Source organism: Gavia stellata, chromosome 1 (genome assembly GCF_030936135.1).
Source record: "Gavia stellata isolate bGavSte3 chromosome 1, bGavSte3.hap2, whole genome shotgun sequence".
NCBI lineage: Eukaryota > Metazoa > Chordata > Aves > Gaviiformes > Gaviidae > Gavia > Gavia stellata.
In genome coordinates this window covers 32721003-32742646 of record NC_082594.1, presented here as the reverse complement: position 1 = coordinate 32742646, position 21644 = coordinate 32721003, and the positions used below count along the sequence as shown (strand labels likewise).

The 21644-nt window shown below is 40.0% G+C and overlaps 1 protein-coding gene across 3 annotated transcripts; it reads left to right on the top strand.

The window, feature by feature from the left end:
* Nucleotides 1-22: 22 nt before the first annotated feature.
* On the top strand, nucleotides 23-19277 carry GPALPP1 (GPALPP motifs containing 1). 3 transcript variants are annotated; one of them, XM_059822247.1, is made up of 10 exons: nucleotides 23-107; nucleotides 635-642; nucleotides 1647-1704; nucleotides 6381-6525; nucleotides 7530-7625; nucleotides 11890-11998; nucleotides 15616-15750; nucleotides 15990-16154; nucleotides 16574-16672; nucleotides 18941-19277. In XM_059822247.1, the coding sequence occupies exons 1-10, from the start codon at nucleotides 23-25 to the stop codon at nucleotides 19157-19159; spliced, it is 1119 nt and encodes a 372-aa protein (XP_059678230.1). In that variant the 3' UTR covers nucleotides 19160-19277. The 3 variants fall into 3 exon arrangements, with proteins under 3 accessions (XP_059678230.1, XP_059678243.1, XP_059678234.1); XM_059822260.1 differs by lacking the exons at nucleotides 635-642; nucleotides 1647-1704 and having other exon boundaries at nucleotides 11890-11974; XM_059822251.1 differs by lacking the exons at nucleotides 635-642; nucleotides 1647-1704.
* Nucleotides 19278-21644: the final 2367 nt, after the last annotated feature.

The following is a 21644-nucleotide window of genomic DNA, read 5'->3' as shown; positions in this document are numbered from 1 at the left end:
GCGCGCCGCGCCGGCCCCCGCAATGGCCCGTGAGCTCATCGGCCCCGCGCTGCCGCCCGGCTTCCCGCGCTGCGCCGAGGCGGACCCGGATGAGGACTTCAGCCAGGGTGAGGCGCAAGGGGTGCCCCGCCCCCGGGCAGCGGCTCCGGGCCGCGCGCCCCCGGCCCGCCTCGGGCGGCCTCCCCCCGCCTCCCCCCTTCCACCGCGAAACACGCGGACGCGCGTGGCAGGCCCCGGGGGGGGAGGGGGTGTCCCCCGTGTCTCACCACACCGGCTCAGGCGCGTCGGGGAGCGGGGGGGGAGCGCGGCCCATCGGTGGCCTCGGCGTCTTCGGGTAGGGGACGGAGCGGAACGGAACGGGCGTGTGGTAGAGGAGCGCGGCCGCTCCTTAGGTGGGAGTACGTGGCTCTGCAGCGGGTGTTTCGCAGCTCGGTCCGCACCGCTGTGGCGCCTCGATGAAGCCAAGTTTCATGGGTGGTTTTTAGAGTGACTTTTTCAGGAAAAAATCTCATGTGATGGGATACTACAGATATGAAACGGTCTAAAACTTGGTTTTAACTAAGACTGCATTGATTTGCTTATTATTTTACCACTTAAGTCCCATATGTGCTTTTAGGCCTGTGTTCTTCAGTAGCTGCGAGAGTGAAGTTAGTGGGCAGGAAAACAAGGCGGTGGGTAGGTCTTTGCAGGGTGCTTTCCTTTGTCAAACCAAAACGCTTTATGAAACCGTTGTTTTTCAGTCAGCGTTCCTCAGGATGCAGAACTGACTTCTGAGCAGTGAGGCTGTGGTGCCTTGACTGCCATGGCCTCTACTGTCACATCAGAAGTGGGCTCTCCTTGAGGCCAGCTGACTGCCAGGCTGGCTCTTCTACAGTGGAGCTCAGTTTCCCTCACTTAAATTCTTACGTGTTCTGTATCAATAATATCTCCAAAAGTAGCAGTCTGAGTGTTAATGCTGTCTGTCCTCAATCCAGGTTCAGGTCACTGGTATACATATTCAATTTTTGGCAGTGTTTCAGCGACCGTTCGGTTATTCCAAACAAAGCAGCTCTGATGGGAAAGGTTTGCTGTGCTCATCTGCTCTTCTCCTTTTGTAATCCAGAAGATGGAGCAATAGGCAGAGAGAGCAAAGCTGCTGCCTTAGCTGACACCATAGCAACACCAAGCTCCGGGTCCCTACCTTGGCTTTGTGCTGAAGTCCTGACTACACGCTTGTTTGAGCTGATGCAGCCTTTCCTATTCATATTTGTGTTGATGGCTTATTTACCTTCTTTCAATCCACATACTGATACATGTTGCAAGAATCTATATTGTGTATGAATCCACTGAACAAAGTAAGTTAAGTTTCTTATTAGGCCGTGGTTTCGTGATACCAAGTGTTTTGGCAATACCTGATCTAGGTTATTCAGCGTAGTTTGTCCACTTTTTGTCCCAGTGTACATCAGGTCCGTAGTAGTACAGTTACACTGGTAGATCTGCTTGGGGATTTCTGTGTGAAGTGAATGAAGGAATTTATTTGCCTTTAAAAAAGAAAAAAAAAACCCAAACAAAAACCACCAAACCCCAACTATTGGGGGGTTGTTTATTTGTTTTTATAACTTTTATAAACTTTTCCTGACTTACCACAGCTTGGCACAACAAGTAAGTGTACCTGCTCAACACATGAGGTAAACTGCTGCAGTGCAGAGGAGGAAGAGAGAGCAAGTATTTTGGCGTAACACACTTTGTTGTACATAAGTACAGTTCCAACTGGAACCCTGCACCTGGAGGTTCTGAGTGGCAAAATCGTGTGGTGGCGCTGCCACAAGCGTCTTCTGTGCTGTAACGCTTGCTGGGTCTTGAGACATAATGGGCCTAGAAGTTGTTCTGTAACTACTTCCTCATGTATTCTAGTAATTTTGAGAGATACTTCACCTTTTAAAGCTGAACAGCTTTTCTTTCCTTGTGGTCTCACTGATATTTCAGCTGCTCTTTGCTTTTCTTTAAGAACACTTGGGTTTTTATTATTCTTTCATTGTTTTCATCTCCCAACAGCAACAAAGTAGGACTTTGGGCAGCCATTCTGAGAATTCTGTCAAAAAGGTGTCATTCAGAACTATAATATAAGAGAATAGAATAGAATATTTAAGTTGGAAGGGACCTATGACAATTATCTAGTCCAACTGCCTGACCAGTTCAGGGCTGACCAAAAGTTAAAGCATGTTATTAAGGGCATCGTCCAAATGCCTCTTAAACACTGACAGGCTTGGCGCATTGACCACCTCTCTAGGAAGCCTGTTCCAGTGTTTGACCACCCTCTCGGTAAAGAAATGCTTCCTAGTGTCCAGTCTAAACCTCCCCTGGTGCCACTTCGAGCCATTCCCATGCGTCCTATTGCTGAATACCATGGAGAAGAGCTCAGCACCTCTCTCTCCACTTCCCCTCCTCAGGAAGCTGTAGAGAGCAATGATGTCACCCCTCAGCCTCATTTTCTCCAAATTAGACAAGCCCAAAGCCCTTAGCCACTCCTCACAGAACATTCCTTCCAGCCCTTTCACCAGCTTTGTTGCCCTCCTCTGGTTGCATTCAAGGACCTTCACATCCTTCTTAAATTGTAGGGCCCAGAACTGCACACAGTACTCAAGGTGAGGCTGCACCAATGCTGAATACAGTGGGATAATCACCTCTTTTAACTGGCTGATTATACTGTGTTTGATGCACCCCAGGGTATGGTTTCCCCTCTTGGCTGCCAGATAAGCATTTTTCTTCTGTCTGCGATATGACATTGCCATGCTAGATGTAGTGAACAAAATAAATGTTTGTTGATCCATTCTTAAATTTGCATTTCTTTCATTTAACTTTATATGGATAACAGAATCACAGAATGGTTTGGGTTGGAAGGGACTTTTAAAGATCATCTAGTTCCAACTCCTGACATAACAGCTCTGTTAATGGTTGTAACTTTTAGCATGCAAATTCTTGCCTTGTTTTTAATGAAGAAAAACTGAAGATACAGTAATTGTAGCTTGTGTAATCACATTGATGCTAACATGTGATGTTTCGCATTGTGAAACATGAGTAGCGTTAAAAGCTTAGTTGTTCATTTCCTTGAGCATCCTGCCTCGGAAGATAAGGGAGCAATTAAGGTGAAGTGCTGGTTGCTGCTCTGCCTGTAGGTCAGCACAGGGGGAGCTGAAATGGAATTTGCCAGGAGATACCAATGTCCATTGGTGTCGGAGAACTGACATTACTCAAACCCTGTGACCCGTAATCAGGGCCAGAATGGGAGCAAATGGTGGTTGGACAGACTCAAAAGCTCATCCCTGGTAAATCCTTTACCTTTCCTTCTTCAGCTCGTCAACTGTCCAACCCATGGGACACGCTCATCTCCCCGTTCTTCATCTCATGATGATTCTTCAAAGCTGGTCTAAATGTGCTCCTGCTGGAAGAATCGTACTTCCTTTGGCCTGTTCATCCCTCCCTCTGTGCTGTCCTTGTACCAGCAGGAGAGAAATGCTAGGGAATAACTAAAAATAACCAGAGATGCAGAAGGGGGTTTTGTCTATTTCAGCATTGAGGCCACATTTGTTAAAGTGCGGATGCGTTGATGTGATATATCTGAGTTGATCTATCACTCTTGCTGAAGGTGAAAGGCCCTACTCCTGTCTGTCCTTGACAGGTTCCCAGCGTCTGTCTGATGACATGGTAGACTGCTTAGAATTGCCAAATACAGCAGAAATTAACTTAGCAAAAACAAAACAAAAAGCAGTTTTTCATTTGGTTTCTGAATTGAATTGACTTAATTTTCAGATGGATGGTCACCAGAGCCAGCTTAATGGAGAGGGCAAGTCAGAGCAACAATAGTAGGATTGCCACTTCTAGCAGCTGTGAGACATTCGCTTCAGTCTGACCTGAGACATGTCCTTGGCTCTGTTTGTCTCCTCTCCATCCCCAAAATTTCTTCTCACACTTTCCTATCACACTGTCCTGCTCTGAGTTGTTCTGAGTTCTGGTTACTTCCTCACTTTCCTGTTGCTTTACCATTGCTACATCCATTTCTCTTCCTCACCTCATTGGTTTTAGTTTTCTGACACTCTGAGCTCTCCTCCATTCCTCCTTTGATCTGTATTTTTCCATTTTTCCATGGCTTTCAGGGGATTTCATTTGCAGACTTCTCATTAGATCTTGGCCTCCCTCCTTACCCTTTCCTTTCTTTGCTCCCAGAATCTATGCTTAGCAATTCCCATTCCTTCCCTTCTACTCTTTCCCATGGCTCCTCCCGCCTCAATCCATAGCTGTATCCTCACCTGTGCTGATTATTAGTCTCAGTCAGTACCATGACCATATTAGTTTTTAATCCCCATTCTCCCAAGTCTCTTTTTCCTCCACTTCTTTCACCATGTCCAATGACTTTTCCTTCCCCCGGCTTTAAGTGCCATTTTCCCTTCATGAACCAGTCTCTGTGTCTATTTTGTTTCTGGTTGTCCTGCTTAGGTTGCAGTTCCATGAACAAACAGTTCTTTCAGGGGAGTGCTGGGTTTTGCAGTGTTATTTTTATGCCTCTTCAGTTCCCTGATCCAGTTTATTGCATAGCCCACACAAACAGTTGTGGTGGCATAACCGAGAGGAATTGGGGTAGAAAGCATGGATGTTAGCCCTGATGTTGGACAACATGTCAGTGGGACCAGTCTCCTTCCATAAATAGTTTTTGTTTTGCTAGTTCTTTCCAGCTCACAAAGCTGCTCCCAATTTTTCTCTTCCTCTACAGTATCAGACTCATCAAACTGCATCTCAGTTTGCTCCTTTCACTCCAAGTCCTTTCTCTTGCCTGTCTGCATTCAGGGCAAATGAAGCTCTGCTTTCATGGTATCAGGGCACCAGGTGGCCGGAGAAAGCTCTTGTGTGAGTTTTGTCTGGTTTTTAAGTGCTTTTTATCCAGTGGTGTTTCTCATACCAAAACGGGAGACTTCTTGATAGTGGTCTTTCTTCCTATTTATCGTTCATTTGTTGGTTCCCTCTCATATTGAACTTACTTTACCTTTACACGCTGGGGTGTTGTGATTTTTTTCCTTCTTAGAGGCAGATCTGTCTGGATGCTTTGTAACTAGCAGACTGTCCTTGTTCTATGTCTTGTGCTAAAGACAAGTAGAAGCTTTATGAAGCTCTCTTGAAGGACTCAATTTCTGCCTATCCTTTGTCAGCTAACAATGGAACCATAATCTGTATTGGCTTTTATTTTGCACCATCAAAAAGTCTTAGTTCTTTAACTGGAGATGTAATTTCCTGGTACCCTTCATTTATGTGGTTTTATTGCACCTCATCTTTTCATCTAAACCTTGACTATTCATAAAGCTAACAATGTCTTTTCCCCACCAAAACATCTTTCTGTTCTGTCAGTCTTGAACTCAATGCTTGAAATATTAAAAGGAGGAATGGTGTCTGTGTCATCAGTAGGATCAAATCTCCATTATATGAGATGGGTATTCATGCTGTGTTTGTAAACTGGTGCTGGCCCTGCGTGCGCTGCCCTGGATCTGGGAAGGCCTCTTATCTTGGGACCATTGCTGGCTCTGTGTTGACTGAGCCTGTGAGGGTATCTGTGTTAAGTGTCTCATTTGGTGGGTATTTGCTGTTCAGTGGCTAAGCTACTTCTGGAGCCAGTGTACGTGGTACTGTGTCCAAATAAGTCTGTAAAGAACTGTGCCTGCTGGTGGGGACAGTGCCAGAAACAGCTCATGCCTGTTAGCAGTGTTAGGGTCTGAACTTTTCCTTTGCTGGGATATACCCCCCCTCCTCATCACCCCGGAGGGTGAAGGGTTGACTGGAGCACGAGAGCTCTGTCCACTGCACCAGCCTTCTGACAGCAACAATTCTTTGAAGTCTGAATGCCTAAATCATCCCTTTTTCAGCAGAGTACTTAAAGTCTGTGCCTGCTGTTCATGCTTAGCCGAACTGGGAATAACCTTAATCGTTAAACCGTTTCTAAAGCAGGCTGGCAATTAAATTCCATTAATCTGTGGTCTTCCATTCTGTCTATGTACAAATGATGTGATTCTTCACTAGTAAGCTTCAAATGCTTTATTAAGGTGGTAGTTTCTTTTAAATATACTAGTTTATATCATATGCATTGTAAATCAGTGGCTTTCTAGTCCTGTTCCTGAAGACGCTCATGTTATAATGGATTAGTAATGTACTAATTTAATTCAGGAGGGGTTGTTCATTGAAATACGGTGCTGAAAAAAGTAACTTCTAGAAGTTTGTTTAGACCTCTCTCTAAATGCTAGACAGAGCAATGATTGAATAAACTTAATTCCAGGTAGATCTGTGTTGTGGGAATACCAAGATAGATCATACTCATATGAAATGTTTAATAAGTATGCCAAATAACTCTGGATGTTCAGTTGCAGGACCAGCACTGCCTCCAGGCTATAAAAGCAGCTGTAGCTCAGAAACTCCTGACAGTGATGACGACTCAGAATGTCTTCCTCTACCCAGAGACACAAACAGAGATTCTGAAGAGGAGACAGAGGGAGATCCAGCGTGCAAGTGAGTATGTTATTATGTTATTTGTATATTTACATTGTATTGCAAATGAAATGTGTTTGCATAAATTGTGAGAAAGGGACAGTATTATATAAATAAAAAGGTAAACCCTTTACCTGTGTAAAACTTGATGACATGTTGTGCATGTTCTTTCCAGTCAAGAATGTTCAGCTGACCTGGTTGACACCCTACAGTGGAATTAAGTTATCTCTGTATTTACATGTTTTATTTTAGTTCTGCAATTAAAGTAATAAAATCCTTAACGTTTTGCTTGTTTATACTAAGGACAGACACCCTTTATCATGTATGTAAGTATTTGGCACTTGAATTTTGCCCTGTTTCTGGTATACTACCTCTCATTGAGAGGTCATAAGAACCATTTATGGGCATGAATTTATGCATTCAATTAAATCAACTTGAAAAAAACCTGAATTGTTTAGCAAAATCAGGAGTCTGCACATACTCTCATTTGGTGGTGTTGATTACTCACAATAGCTGTGTTAAGAACTTCTGTGTCTTTGTGCTGGTCCTTGTATAAGGGACTTGAAGGACATTATGCCATCTTAATAAGTGTTAGAATAATTATTACTCACTTTTTTCTAGTTGTCTTATTCAACAGTTTTTCAGTTCATTAGAATTGAACTGGGAAAAATACTAGTCAAAAAGCAGACAGTGTATAAAAATGGAGAAAGAAGTGTGCTGAATTTAAAATTACTTTGCAGCTAGAAAATGATATTTCAACATTATACTACTACTCCTTCTACAGAAAAAGCATTCTTAATGGTTTTTTTAAATGTCAGAGCATTTTTGGAGTGAAGCTTATGCTCCCAATTTTTTAATTGCTTCAAATTATTTTGGATCCTTTCGCACTGTTTCCTTGGTAACAGCAGGATATTTAGTACATAAGACTGTCTGAAATAATTTTATGTATTTTTTTTTCTTTTTAAATTGTAGATAATTGCTATGCATGTCAAGGTAATTATTAAGTGAAATCTTTGTATTTGCAGAAAGCCAAAAAGAATTCAGGAAGATGACGATGATGATGGCTTTTTTGGGCCTGCTCTTCCTCCTGGATTTAAAAAACAGGATGATTCTCCAGAGAGGTAATTAAAATGGAATTATATTCAGAGTCTTTTCTTTAAAACACAATTATTTTAGATAAAATATTTTGTGGCACTATTACAGAACACTTCAGTGTGCACTTCAGATTCAGATGATTAGCATTGCTTCCTCCACGTTCTGAGAACAGGAACAGCATTCCTTGAAACAGAACACACGTCCTTCCTGGTCCTGGTTGGAAGGTTGGAGACAAAAAGAAAAAATGTGAATTGTCTGAGTTATATTTTGAATGTCAGATGTCTTCCATTTCTTATGGTAGGTCCCAGATCAGTGCAGAAAAAACAAATTACAGGTACAAGGACCCATAGTTCTGTAGCTCATTCTGGGCTCTGAGGGAGTAGGGCAGTTAGCTTTTGTGTGGTACAATACAATGCAGATTATTGGAACTGTTGTTTGCTAATGCACCAAGGATTATTGTTTATGTGTCTCCAGGTAGAAAACTAATCTGAACAGTCTAGGTTTCTAGAAAGCAAGCTGTCAGGTCTAAGCAAGTAAGAGTTGTTTATAGTCTCTATCAGGAAGCTTTCCATTTGATTGCATGCAAGTATAAAATACTTCCCAAAAAAGCTATTTATGGATTTTCTACGCAGAACTTAACCGTGTCCCACAGCCTTCTAGTCTTTACATCAATCTGTGCACTTCCTTCTATAATTTGAAATTATAATCTATAGTGAAATTGGTACTTCCAAGGGACTGCTTATTGATGAAAGGTATAAGAGAGTCCCTTGATCGTTAGTATCTTCCTCAGAGCAATAGGGAGCTGGTAGATAAAATAAATCAATACCTACCTGTCAGGTATGAGTTTTCAGTTCTAGGAAAGTGACTCAATTTGTTGTCGAGCTGTGTATGTAGTACACCATCTCAAAGGAAATTTCAAAGTTGAAATTTTTTTTAGTTTGGATAAATTTTTATGATGTTTGGCAGCAGTTAGGAAAAAAATTTATGTAACTAAGGTTATTTGGAAGTATCCTCTTTGGATCTATTTGGTTACACTTTACTGTAATTGACAAACTCTTCTGTAATTGTGGGCATCATGCTCAGTGGGCTCGTTTGGTGCTTTGATGGTCTCAAGAGTAACTAATATTATTTTCTTTTTCTTGTGTTTCATATGCACAATGTGTTTTAATTATAAAATTTAGGAAGTCACTAAAAACAAATGTGATCTCTAATAAGGCAAATAAATGCTTGTAGCTTTTAATATCAGCAGAGGTAGCCTTCTTGCTTTCTTGATTTTTTTGACACAAATACTCCTGTGGTAAAATGTTATGTCAAAGTGTGCAAAGGAAAAGAGGAATAAAAGAGGCAACTTGTAGTTTGGAGAGATGACCAGTAACACAGGTGGTCACTCATCATATAATCTTAGTCTTTTGTATGTTCACATAACTTTTACTTCTATTTAGCAGTTTATTTCCAAAATGCTGAATAACTTACATTTACATTCAGAGGGCAAGAGTCTGCTCTGTGTCTGTGAGTATAAGAGATTAAAGCAGTAAAAGGCAGTTGCTTTTTCTTTTTTTTGGCACCTAGCTCACCATACGACTGCTTCTAGCACACACTGAGAAAGCAGATTGAGCAGAGCTGTTTTGCACCCAGCCTGATTCCCTGAATAGGTGGGAAAGGTGTGATGTGTGGGAAGAGCCTTGTCTATCTTCTACCCCCGTACACCTGGCAGTCTAGTTGTGCTGACACACTGAGGCATGTAAGCTGTGCAGGGTGTAGACACAATGCTATTAACTGTCTCTCTGCTGCATTGTCCCTAGCGTTGAGCAGATTGCCAGCTGTCGATCTAGCCATGAATAATTGAAACAAATGCAGGCTGTCTGTTTCAATGTATGGACATAGTGTTTATTAGGTCTGCGTGACATACTCGTTCTTTTAGAAAAGCTTTTGTTCTGTTACATCTTTTCCAGACTTGTCAAAGCAACATTTTCATGATTAGGAGCAGCTCATGTGGCAATTTGCAGCTTGTTAAAAATGGTTTGAATCGTTCCAGCATAAAATATGTATATGAACAGATTTCCTTCAACTTTGGAAAGGGTATTGGTATTTATCAATATTAGACAGAAGTGCAGCACTCGTAAACGTTCCCAAAGTATTCACACATCAAGGTAAAGAGTGAAGGTTATCTTAAAAAATTTCATGTTATACATCAGAAGAATGCTGAAATGCCTGTCTTGAAACATGCATTAGCAAGGACGCCAAGTCCAACCACAGGAAAGTGTTCTTTGCCATATGTGAAATCCAATATTCCTTAAATGAAAGCTCAATTCATTATAAGTTTGGGATGTTTTTTTGAATGTGTATAGATAGGTACCGAAGTTGCCAATAGCAGCAAAATGTGTTCAACAGAGTTTTATTTAGATTCACTTCACCTGTTCAGAGAGCCTTTGGACATCCAGGAAACTGTCAAGAATCACATCAGCTGTGTGCTGCTGAGGAAGACCTGAGCAACAGGGTTATTTGGGGCGGGGGGGGGGGGAGAAAAGCATAGAAATGGAAAGTGTGGGAGGGATGAATATGGGAACCATTTTTCTATTCCTTGGAAGAGCCTTTGAGCTGTGACAGAAGCAAGGTAGAGCATTTGAGATCTGCTCTTTTTCACAAGGTGCACAGATACAGCCCACAACATAGATGTTCTTATGTATTTTAGTAGAAAACATTTTTAATAGTTTGATTTAATGGTCTCTCCATGCAAAATAAAGGTACTTGTATACTAAAATAAAAGATTATTTTGGCCTTTATCTGTATGGGTTTAACTTCAGTCTCTTTATATCGGGAATTTAAAATATGATCTTAACAAGAAAGCAGTCAGAAAGGAACAGAGGAAAATAAAAGCTGTTTCTTTTTTGCAGCAGCTAGGTGGGGGTGGAGCTTCAGATTTAACACAGACCTCTTGCCTGTGTTTGAAACCTCACCAGTGCCCTTGTCCTGGCCTGAGCTTACATTTATTGCTTGTGTCTGTCTATCTGTGGTTGGCTTTCTGGCAGGACTTTCTGCTTTTTATTTCCCCTCTTCAAATCCTGACAATAATATCACTACAGCAGGGCTGTACTGATTAGATTATGCAGGATTTAGTAGAAGACCATAATTAGCATAATTCAATTCATGTTGTGTTATGTTTGATCGCCCTAAAGCTCAGAAACTGAAGATCATAACAAACAAAGTCTGCTCATGTATTGTGAGGATATTGTCACTTGGATATTTCTTCAGGTGATAATTGTTTGGGTTTTTAATTAGCTTTTATTAGCTTTAAAGAATATGATGGTGGATTATTAAGAGCAACTTGTATACAAAAGTCTTTTCAGTACTGCAGGCACAGTTTGTTGTATGCTTTGAACTGTTTTCACCATTGAAAAGATATTCTCACCTTTCTATGTTCCTGGAGAAAATTGAATTACACTGCTTGCAGAGCTGCTGTGTAAAAACAAATCAGTGAAGCTCATAGAATTGTAGAATGGTTTGGGTTGGAAGGGACCTTAAAGATCATCTAGTTCCAACCCCACTGCCATAGGCAGGGACACCTTCCACTAGAGCAGGTTGCTCAAAGCCCCATCCAACCTGGCCTTGAACACTTCCAGGGTTGGGGCATCCACAACTTCTTTGGGCAACCTATTCCAGTGGTTCCATTCCATTCATGGTGAAGAATTTCTTCCTAATATCTAATCTAAATCTACCGTCTTTTGGTTTAAAGCCATTACCCCTTGTAAAAAGTCCCTGGGATCACAAAACTTTTCTTCTCTCATCCCCACTCCAAGGGAAAATAAATTTAAAATCAGAGTAGTTCACTGATTCTGTTTATTGAAGGACCGTGAAACTGCGGTGCAAGGCAAGAATGAACAAAATTGGCTTTGTTGCTAGAGAAAGAGTAGCACATATTTGACCTCCCACCTTTCATTGCTCTTGAATCTGGTGAAGGAAGAAAAAAGTGGATTTCCTTGACCACATGCTGCAACTTTCCTGTTTTTCTTGCATTCCAGGCATCTGCAGATCCTCCTGGAAAACGGAGAAACTCTTTCATTCAGTCATTTCTATGGTGTGCACATAGGGGGCACACTTGGCATGGGGAAGAAGGAGAATCACACCTCTCATCAATATTTGATTTTTATTTTTATATTAATCTATTACATTTTTTCCTGCAGAAAACAGTGGAAGGCTGTCATTTAATATACTGTCCCTGTTGGTTATGTTACTTCCTTTTATTTTTTCCCCTCAACTGAAAACCAAGATTTTATTTTCTTTTCCTTCAAGGCCCATTATAGGTCCTGCATTACCGCCTGGCTTTAGGAAAGCTTCGCAGGACACTGGGAATAGCAGATGTTTCATAGGACCGTCTGTTTCATCAGAATTCTGTACTCAGGTTTGTGAAAACAGAAGCCTTTTGTTTTAGTGCAAGCTATCGGAAATGCTTAAACAAGCAGGAGCCTGAAAAAGTCTACTAGACATACTTTTCAGCAAGACAGTTTAATTTTAGACCAGAAGGTGTCTGGCATATTTTTGCCTGAGTCAAATACTGAAGCATAAATAAGCCTTAAAAAAGAAGGCCGGTCTGTTTTGTTGTGATTTTGTTGTTAGATGGATGATGTATTCACTGAACACAAGAGATCTAGGCATCCTAAACTGCAGTCATAGTAATTCTTCCTAATGTTTTTCCATGCTTTCTTTTAGTGTGACGTCCTTCACAATTGAACATCTTGGCAAAGTTCAAATTTCTAAAGACATTAAAGTAATGCAACCTGTTAGAATGAAAATATTTACCTATAATTCAAGATTTTACTCGTTTGCTGATGAGGGAGCAAAATGATTGAGTATTTCACATATCTTCACCTCCTTAACAATGTTTATTAGTGGATGTGTTAAATAAGTTCATGCAAAAGAATGCAATGAAGAATGACGCTACAGTGTCACTAATTGTTCTTACCAATAGCAAGATGATACCTGTAACTGGGAGTAAGGCGGAGCAGGACAGTGACACTGTCACAATTTTTTGGTTTATGTTTTTTGACTGTTCTCATAAGGTTAGGTAAAAACTAGGTAGAAGTCTTAGAGTCTAATCCCTAGCTGCAAAATAATGCATGTACTACTGAAGAACATTCAGGAATAAGATATGGGATAAAATACAGCTGGAAGTATGGGGAAGATTCAGTTCCCTAAACATGGGCCTCTAGTACCATTCTGAGGGATCTGAATTGTCTGCAGCGGGCTGGCAGATAGGGAGTAGCACTTTAGAGAAGCTTGCATACTTCTTGAGCAGCACCTCTTAAACTAGGCAGGATACCCTAAGACATCAAAAATGGTGCTGGATTACCAGTGTTTAGGTAGTTGAATCTCTCTCATGCTATGATAAACTAATTATTAATTCCTTGTGAGAATTACCAGTTATTCTGTTTATTTCTAAAATACTTACATTTTTAAGTTTAACTCCCAGGCACTATGGGACATGCTAGACATACTAGGAAGGAATGAGGCAAAGGCTGCTCTGGAACTTCACTTTTTGATGAGTAGTTGCAAAGTGTATTATTCTCCAGCCTCCTGCAATGAGTGTTGTCATAATCCTTCATGAAGAATGATTGTCTGACATTTTTAAGATACTCATCATCTTATAACTCCAAGTAACGATTAAGCAATTTATCATAATGACAAATCTCTTAAGGCAGGGATGTCAAAACTGGTCTGCTTATATATTTTACAAACAAAAAAGTCTCTTTTCTCCTAAATAGATCTTCTAGTATCAGCTTTGTTACAGCTATTACAGAACTTAGCTTATTTTTTTCTCTTCCTAAAAATACTCTTTTTTTACCTTTGAATATGATGAATAATTTTTTTGTTTATTTTGTTTTAATATATTTAATTATTCTGTATTCTAGTACACCTTTAGAGGCAGCTTATTCCATGCTGACTCTTCACTTTATATTGATTTCCCCTTCAAATTTGAAGGCAGTATTTTTTAATGTTTGTTTAATTTTGTCTTGTTTGAGGCAGGTGGTAGTGGAATTAATTGAACTTAAGACTAACAAGAAAGGAAATGAGACATGCTTCTTCAGTTAAAACTCAGCATGGAATTTGTCTTTCATCCTCAACTACTTTACAATATAATTTATTATGAAGGTCTTATATCTTTGCATTTTTTATTTGTTTGTACACAGAGAGAGGGAAGTGTTTTACTACCTTGGTTTCTCAAGATGGTTCCTTTTCCCCACCAGCTCCCTCTTTAAAAAAAATAGAGAGAGAGAGAATGCAATCACCACATCCTCTAAAAGCTGGTGCAATATCACAGCAGTAGATAATTAGTGAAAGCTTGACTATGTAAATGTTTTTGAGAAAAATGATAAGAGAAATTGATGTTACCACATTGCATTGATGGTGTTTATAAATGACAAGCTGTTTCTCACCCTCCTCAGTCTTTCAGATCCATTTCATGCAACTGGTCATACAGCTATTACATTTGCTAAGCCTCTTCTTGCACCTTGTGGTCCACAGCCATACGTAGCTGTGTCTTTCGCTGCCTGAAGCTTGCCTTACCCGCTGTTCATACCTTTGCTGACTCCTAAAGGCAGACAGGGCCAACTGGCTTGGCTAGCTTGGAGCAGTGTCATTGAAGTGCCAGTTTCGTAGCAAATGGCACACATAGGGAGTAAAGTGGCTTATTTCACTACTGCGGTCTTCCTTAGCCCAAATCCCTCTAGAGCAGTGGGATACCAGCTATGAGCAGCCTTAAGTATTAGGCTTGAACTCAGTGTAGCAGGATACCTTTCCTGCTTTCCTCCTCCTTTTGCTCATCCTCCATTCCTCATGCTCCCATTAGGTGAGTCTAGTATTGAGGTTCTGTACTCCGTTCTTGTATTCTCCACTGGGTCACCTCTGCCTTGGACGTCTTATTTTATATAGAAGGCTTCTGATACTGTTTTTCCACTGCTCATCGCTCTTGAGCCCTTATCTTCACTGATGGTGTCATATCTTGGTTCTAGGATGTCTACCTGGTAACCAAAGTTTGGCATGACAAAAACAAGACATTCCCCCCCACCTTCTTCATCCTTCATTTGAAACTTCTTTGCCACCACCTTATATTCTCAAGTAATGCTCTGTGCTTCCTGACTCTACAGCCTTGTCATCATTCTACTCCCATTGCTTTATCACCCCCATTCAGGCTATAGCTAAATCTTTTCACTTTCTAGATATTGGGCACCTTAGCTTTGCTTCCAGCGCACTGTGGCGTCACCATTTTCTGTCTAGTTCTGCCTCTGTCCACATCTGTACTGTTTTAACTTGGAGGGGCCTGTGAGCTTTGTGTACAACCCCTGGCATCCACAAAGATTCTTATTAACATCTAGTCCCTTTCAAACTTAGTTTTTTGAGCCGTTCTCCAAGTAATTGCTTAGAATCCAATGTCAAAAGGGATTGAAGAAGCGAATGAGAGAACCAAGAGATTAGACTGGCAGATACTATGAACCCAGGGGTTTATATAAACCCTGTACCATGCATGCCACTATACCCTAGCTTGCATGTTAATCTTTCTAGCATCCTTACGGTATCTGAGCTCAAGACAGTTCTTCTTGCAGTATGAAATTGCAATCCTTATTACGGAGATGCATTGAAATGTTGCTAGTGATGGTAAAGCCCAAAGTATCAAAGAGGTGTGCTTATGAGTTTCAAATTTACCTGTGGCCACAGAGGTTACACGGCTGCGTGCAGAGCAATGTAAAGCAGCAGGACTTTGTTTATTGCCCCTGTGTTTACCAGCGGTTTTGCCGCAGACAAGAGATGGTGCTTTTGGAAACATGGAGACTAAGTATCCATGTTAAAATGCTAGAACGGGTCTAATCTGGAATTGTAATCCAGGCTTTTGTTGTCTGACTGGCAAATGCATTGCGTTAGGTTTATGTGCTCTTCTAGACAAAACCATTCTGATCCTATGAAGCTAAAGTGTTTCTTGATGGTCTTAGCACTATGGTTGAAAAATGTTTTATTTCTTGGAAGGTAACAGATAGTAGTGAGGAAGACGACAATCTTATAGGCCCAATGCCTGCAAAAGGACCAGTTGAGTCTGATGTGACTAAAGAATTTGAACGCAGAGCTCAGAGAATGAAGGAAAAACTTACTTCAGCAGACAGCGTAAGTTGGATTTCTTAACTTCTAATATTTTGTTGCTGGAGTGTATTTGTGTTTTTCTTTGCCTGTTTCTGTGTGAACACAGTTGCAGTTCTGCTTGGGATGCTAAGTGTTTGCAATTGTTAAGACAAAGAAAAATCCATGATTTCTGCTGGAAGCTAAGAGATTCAGACAGCAATTTTTGATTATGATTTTTTTTTTTTCCTCTTCCATCTCCCACCCACCCTATTTCTTTTGTAAAGGATGAACCCAAGCAAGTTACCAGGGAATCATGGATGACAGAGCTTCCACCTGAATTGAAAAGCTTTGGATTTGGCCCAAGAACATTCAAGAGAAGAGCTGATGACAAATCAGGCGATAGATCTATTTGGACAGATACTCCAGCTGACAGAGAGAGAAAAGCCAAGGTGAGCATTTATTCATTCATGTACACCTGCAGGCAGTATGTATGTTGTTGATGCTCTGTGAAAACAAAGTAAAGATACCCTGAGCTGTTCAATGAAATTTTTTTTCCAGATTTTTCTTTGTTATCAAAACTTACTAATTCAGGCTTAAAGGTAAAGGCAAGGAAATAACGATTTTAAGTAACATTGATATTCATTTATTCCCTCTCCCTCCTGCAGTAGTCAGGTACTCTGTATCAGCTCATTGAATTTCCAATTACAGTGTGCCCAGTTTCTTCTTTTATCAAGCTGAGCAAAAAATATCTGGTGGCCTCTGTTGTGGCCTCTACCCTTCAGATTTAATTAAAGTAAATATAGATTTCCTTGCTTTTTACTTCAGACATTCTGATTACTATAGCGTGTGATTTGTTTCTACTCATCAGGAAAGAGAAGAGGCAAAAAAGTCAACCAGTAAGGATAATGAAGAAATTGTATTATCTGGGAGAGACAAGAGACTTGTTGAACAGGTGACTTCATACAATGTAAGTGTAATAGCAGAATACTACTTCTTCCTGCATTTCCTTTAATTCTTCACTCTTTTCTTCTGGATCTCATTTCTAGCACTGCTGGTTTCCATGGTGATGCCACTACAGTCTTCCCTTTTAGTGCCCAAACCTACTGCTGTTCAAGTCATTAGAACATTTGCCATTGACTTCAACAAGAGCAGGATTGGGACCCAAGGTTCTGACGAAAACAACGTGACAGAATTGGGGTTTGTGTATATTGCCTCAGTTTTAGGTAGTGTTTTCCTTAACTCATCCTCACATCAGGACATGGTTGCTGGGAGTAGACAACCTTATTTCAAATATTAGCTTGCTTCTCCAAATTACTAACATCCCAAGAGTAAAACAGTGGTAAAGGTTTAACTTTTAGGACAAAATAAGCATTAACCCAAAAGAAGCTTGATATGCTAAGCAGATCAATGCATTAATTACACTATGTAATGAATTACATTAACTGCTCATTACAACAGCATTGTTACATGAAGTTCTCCTCAGTCTCTGCAGAAGCAAAATTTTTCACAGACAGATGTTGATTACTAGAAATCTGAACTCCATGTCAAATTCCCTCTCACTTTTCTGTCTGCCAGCCCTGTCCACCAGAGTATATGGACTATTGCCTGCCCTACAGCTGTTCGTTCTAGCTCTTTCCTGATTTATGGCCTGAAGTCTTATGGAAGGCAATCTGGTCTCTTGAGAGTACAATTAACTTGAGAATTGCAGCCTTGGCTTATATTACGTGATTGAAGTTTATCTGGCACTTTTAATAATTTATTTTAGTTCATTAAATTACATGTCCCTCTTGACTTAGAGGCTTGCAAATCCAGAGCTATTAGCATACTGTCTTAAATTTCTTTCTGTTCTGTTTCTACTGTCATTATGAATATAGTACAATAATTGTCATGTAAAACTACAGGGTTTGCTCTGTACCATTGCCAGAATAAAACATATATAGGCCTTTAGTGATTCTGAGATTAATGGAGTTCTCTCAAAAAAAATTGAAGAAGGCATCATGTTTAAGAACAATGTTTCTTGGGTTGTTTTATTGTGGGTTTTTGAGATGTTTTTTTTTTAATCAGCTCTTTTCTGATTTTCAGGTGGTTGGTTTTTGGTTTTTTCTTTCTATGTTTTTTTCCTCTATTCTTTCCTATTTCTTTCTCCACTGACCTTTATCAAGGATCCTTCCATAGAATGCGAGCTTTAATTCTTAAAATAGTTTCTTACAGTTAATTCTTTCATTGCTGATGCCATATACATTCTCTGGTGCAATTCTGTCAACACTGATGCAGTTACACCGTGAATAAGTATCGTCACTTTTCAGTTTTCCGTGAGAATCATTTCTTATGACATGTATGAATTAGTATGTGTGATGAAGTAAGTGTTTGCACAGGGAGTGAAGGAAAATGAACCTTCGGAATAAAGATTTCATGTTCCTAGGCACGAGAAGACAGCTGCTCATATTTTGCTCTTTCTGATGAGAGAATTGGTTTGGACTGATCTTTTGGCTGATTTGAGAGTCTGAGAAATTGAATACTTAGTGATACACAAATACACTTTATCTGAGTGAAGGAGAGGCCACATAGTCCATAGTCTTGTGAGAACTAATCCTGCTCCTGTGTGAAATCAGCAAAAGTTTTATGTTGTATTTGGGCTGGATCATGCTCTGTAATAAATGCAGTGACTTGGCAAAACACATGCTCTAGCTCAAACCTGTAACTTTGTCCTATGGACTTGCAACAGATGATTCAGATACTGAAAAGTTAAAAGCACACATGAAAACCACAATAGTGCACGAGAGTAAAATCAAAAAGGTATCTAGCTTGGTCCTGCCCCTAGCAGTGACCAAAACGAGATGGTTAGGGGAAGCATGTAAGAAACTGGGCCTGTACTTTGAGATATTTCTCTCGACATGTTGTCTTCATTTGTCTCTGCTACTAATGGCAGAGCAACTTTTATATTTCTTTTACATTATTTTTATAATTTATCTCCACTGTCTGCGGAGATTCAACAACATTATGGGTATCTTTAACATCAGTGAATTATTAGTATTTTATTCAGCGCAGACAAGATTACATGCAGTTTCTGCTCTGTGTATGCTAAATTTATCATTCTGTTTTCCAGTTACTAAGCTGTCGTCATCTTCTGGAATTTTTTAGCCTGCCTAATTCCAATCTTTCCATTTGGATTTTCTGTATGTTGTTGATATTTTGTAATACTTTTATTTCCTCTTCCTTCTTTCCATTTTTCCAGGAGTCTAAGAGGTCAGAATCTCTCATGGACATACATCAGAAAAAGCTAAAGAGCAAAGCGTATGAAGAAAAGAACAAACCTCAAGAAAGAAGGCCATTTGACCGAGACCAGGATCTCAAAGTCAATCGATTTGATGAAGCACAAAAGAAAGCTCTTATAAGAAAATCCAGAGATCTGAATACTAAATTTGAGCACAGTAAAAGCAATATGTTTTTATAACATAAAAGAAGGAAGCTTTTTTTGAAGTGAAGTCAATTAAACTTTGAATACTTAATTTTTTTAAGTATTTTTCTGTAAATAGTTGTATGCAAAATAAATATCCTGATCTTTAACTATTTTTCCTTGTCTGTAAATACTCTGTTAGGGAGCATCATCTGTACTAAAACTAAACTGGTAAAGGAAAGTCCTGGTATTAAAAAAAAAAAAAAAAAAAAAAAATTTGCTACTTCAAAACATTGAGAGATATACATAATTTTTGTTAGCAAAAAAGGAATTAATTAAAATAAGTATTATTTTAGGGAGCTCTGGATTTGATCTTGCAATGGGGTTGGCAGTTTCCCCCTTTCTCCTGCCATGCTTAAGCTATTCTTGCTGATTCAGACCTTGAAGGCCATGGAAAAATCCCCTTTAGGCTGCTGGGCAGGACACTGCTGGATTGGAGTTCCTGCTGGGGAGTATAAACTCAAATGGCAGCTTTTATGTGTGCCCAGTGCTTTTACTTCTATGATTCTGTCTGTACAGAAATACAAGTTGATATGTATGCAGTATGATTTCTGTACTACAGCAGGAAGAGCTAGTGTTAGAAGAAGTAATAAAACCTCAAGATTTGCAGATTTAATTATAAAATGGTAATATACAAGAAGAGGAAAATCTAATCTGAGTTTCAATTTGTGGGGTTTATCATCAGAAAATCCATCTTTTTTAAGCAAATACAATGTGAAAATCAAACCAAAATAAAGCTTATTTTGTCAGTTAATTTGCAGAGCAGAACAGCTCTATGGTATCAAAAAGGAAATAAATCTGACATTTAAAAAAAAATCTACATCCATGCTTAGAGTTCTTTAGCTCTTCTGTGTGTGTGCGGAGCAGCTGCAGGGAGAGTTGTGTTACTTATTTAAAATTAGCCTTGTACTTTCATCCTTTTTCTCTCAAGTAATGTTTGGGATGCTTTTTGAGGAGTTACTGAAAATACCTATATATGAAAATAACTTTTATATATGAGACGCTGGCAACTTGTTTGGAAGTGTGACGCATTTTGCATATTAAATACCATGGGGTTCACTATAATTTGGAAAAAGGCTGCTGTGACAAACGGTGTCTGGGTTGGTTCCTGTTAACAGAGCAGTGACCCAACAAGCACCAGAAATGAGTGGCTAAAAGCTTGGTCTTATTTTATTGCACATGTGCATGAGCCCAAGGTACAGCCTCCACATGCTGAGAAGTCTTGGAGAACTGTCAACGTCGCAAATGAATGCTTACGTACAATATATTTAAATACTGCTCTTTTTAATAGAAAATTTATTTTGCTATCTGAAAAATCTGATACCTTCAGGAGGAAGAGGGACTGGTTTTGTATTGTTTGGTTTTTCTTTAATCAGTTTTGATTTTGAGCCTTTTTGTTCTGAGGCGAGAGGAGTGTTTAAACAAGGGCCATTTATTTTTCCTCCCATAAACCAGACTTCTCTTAGTGCCTCATGCTTTTTTGCCTCAGCAAGCAAGGCCTCACTAGGTTTTTACCTTCTGAGTTGTCTCCTTCCCCTTTTTGGGGAGCTCCTCTGCAGCTGGGGCTTAAATAACATCTCTCTAGCAATTCAGCAAATGTAGATTTCTGAATTGGAAAGGCAGAATTAGGAATGTTTGGAGTTTTTTTAGGCAACGAAAGAAATGACGGGATGAGCATCGCGTGACTAGCTAAATCTTCACGGTTGACAAAAAATGATCCTCATGCCCGCTTTTGGAAACCCTTCTGCCTTGAGAAATCAATTTATTTTCAGGTATTGCCTTATGCTGGAAGAGCTGATCGCATGAGCACATCGTGCAGTCCTCACTCATTCAGACAAGTCTGTAGCAGGGACGAGGGCTGCTTGTTTTAAGATTTTGTTGTTATGATGTGCTTCGTTTTCATTTTTGTTCTTTGGTCCCTCCTCCTCCAAACTGAGGACCGGCCATCGGATGTCGAAGGTAGCCAGATCTTGCCATTCAGCCATAACCCCGCTGTTTGCTCGCTGCCCTCCCTGGCCCCATCGTGGTCTCCTGCCCTCTCCAAAGACGTGTTTGAGTGGAGGCTCCGCAGCGTTGCTCCAGAGAACTCTTACAACAGGAGTGCAGACAGCCCTTTCGCAGTCGTGCGGCAGTGTTACACCTCCATATGTGGGACGCGTGCTTCTAATTAGTGAAGCCTTGATGTGAGTTGGGAATGTTTTCTCTCATCTGCTAAATCTTTTTTTTTTTTTTCCACTCTGAAGCAGCCTCTCAAAGACTCAATGAAATCTGTGTTACAAACTTGATATGGGGGGGAAGTAGAATTGTTGAGAGTTCACATTAAGCTTTCCATTACTTTGTGTAAACTGAGTGAACTTTTGAATTGCATTAATACACAAACAAATCTCCTCTTACCGATGCCAAATCATTCCCTCAGTCAGTCATTAGAACAAGCAGTAACTCAGTAAATTACAAGCTCTGTAAGCTTTTGTGGGAAAAGATG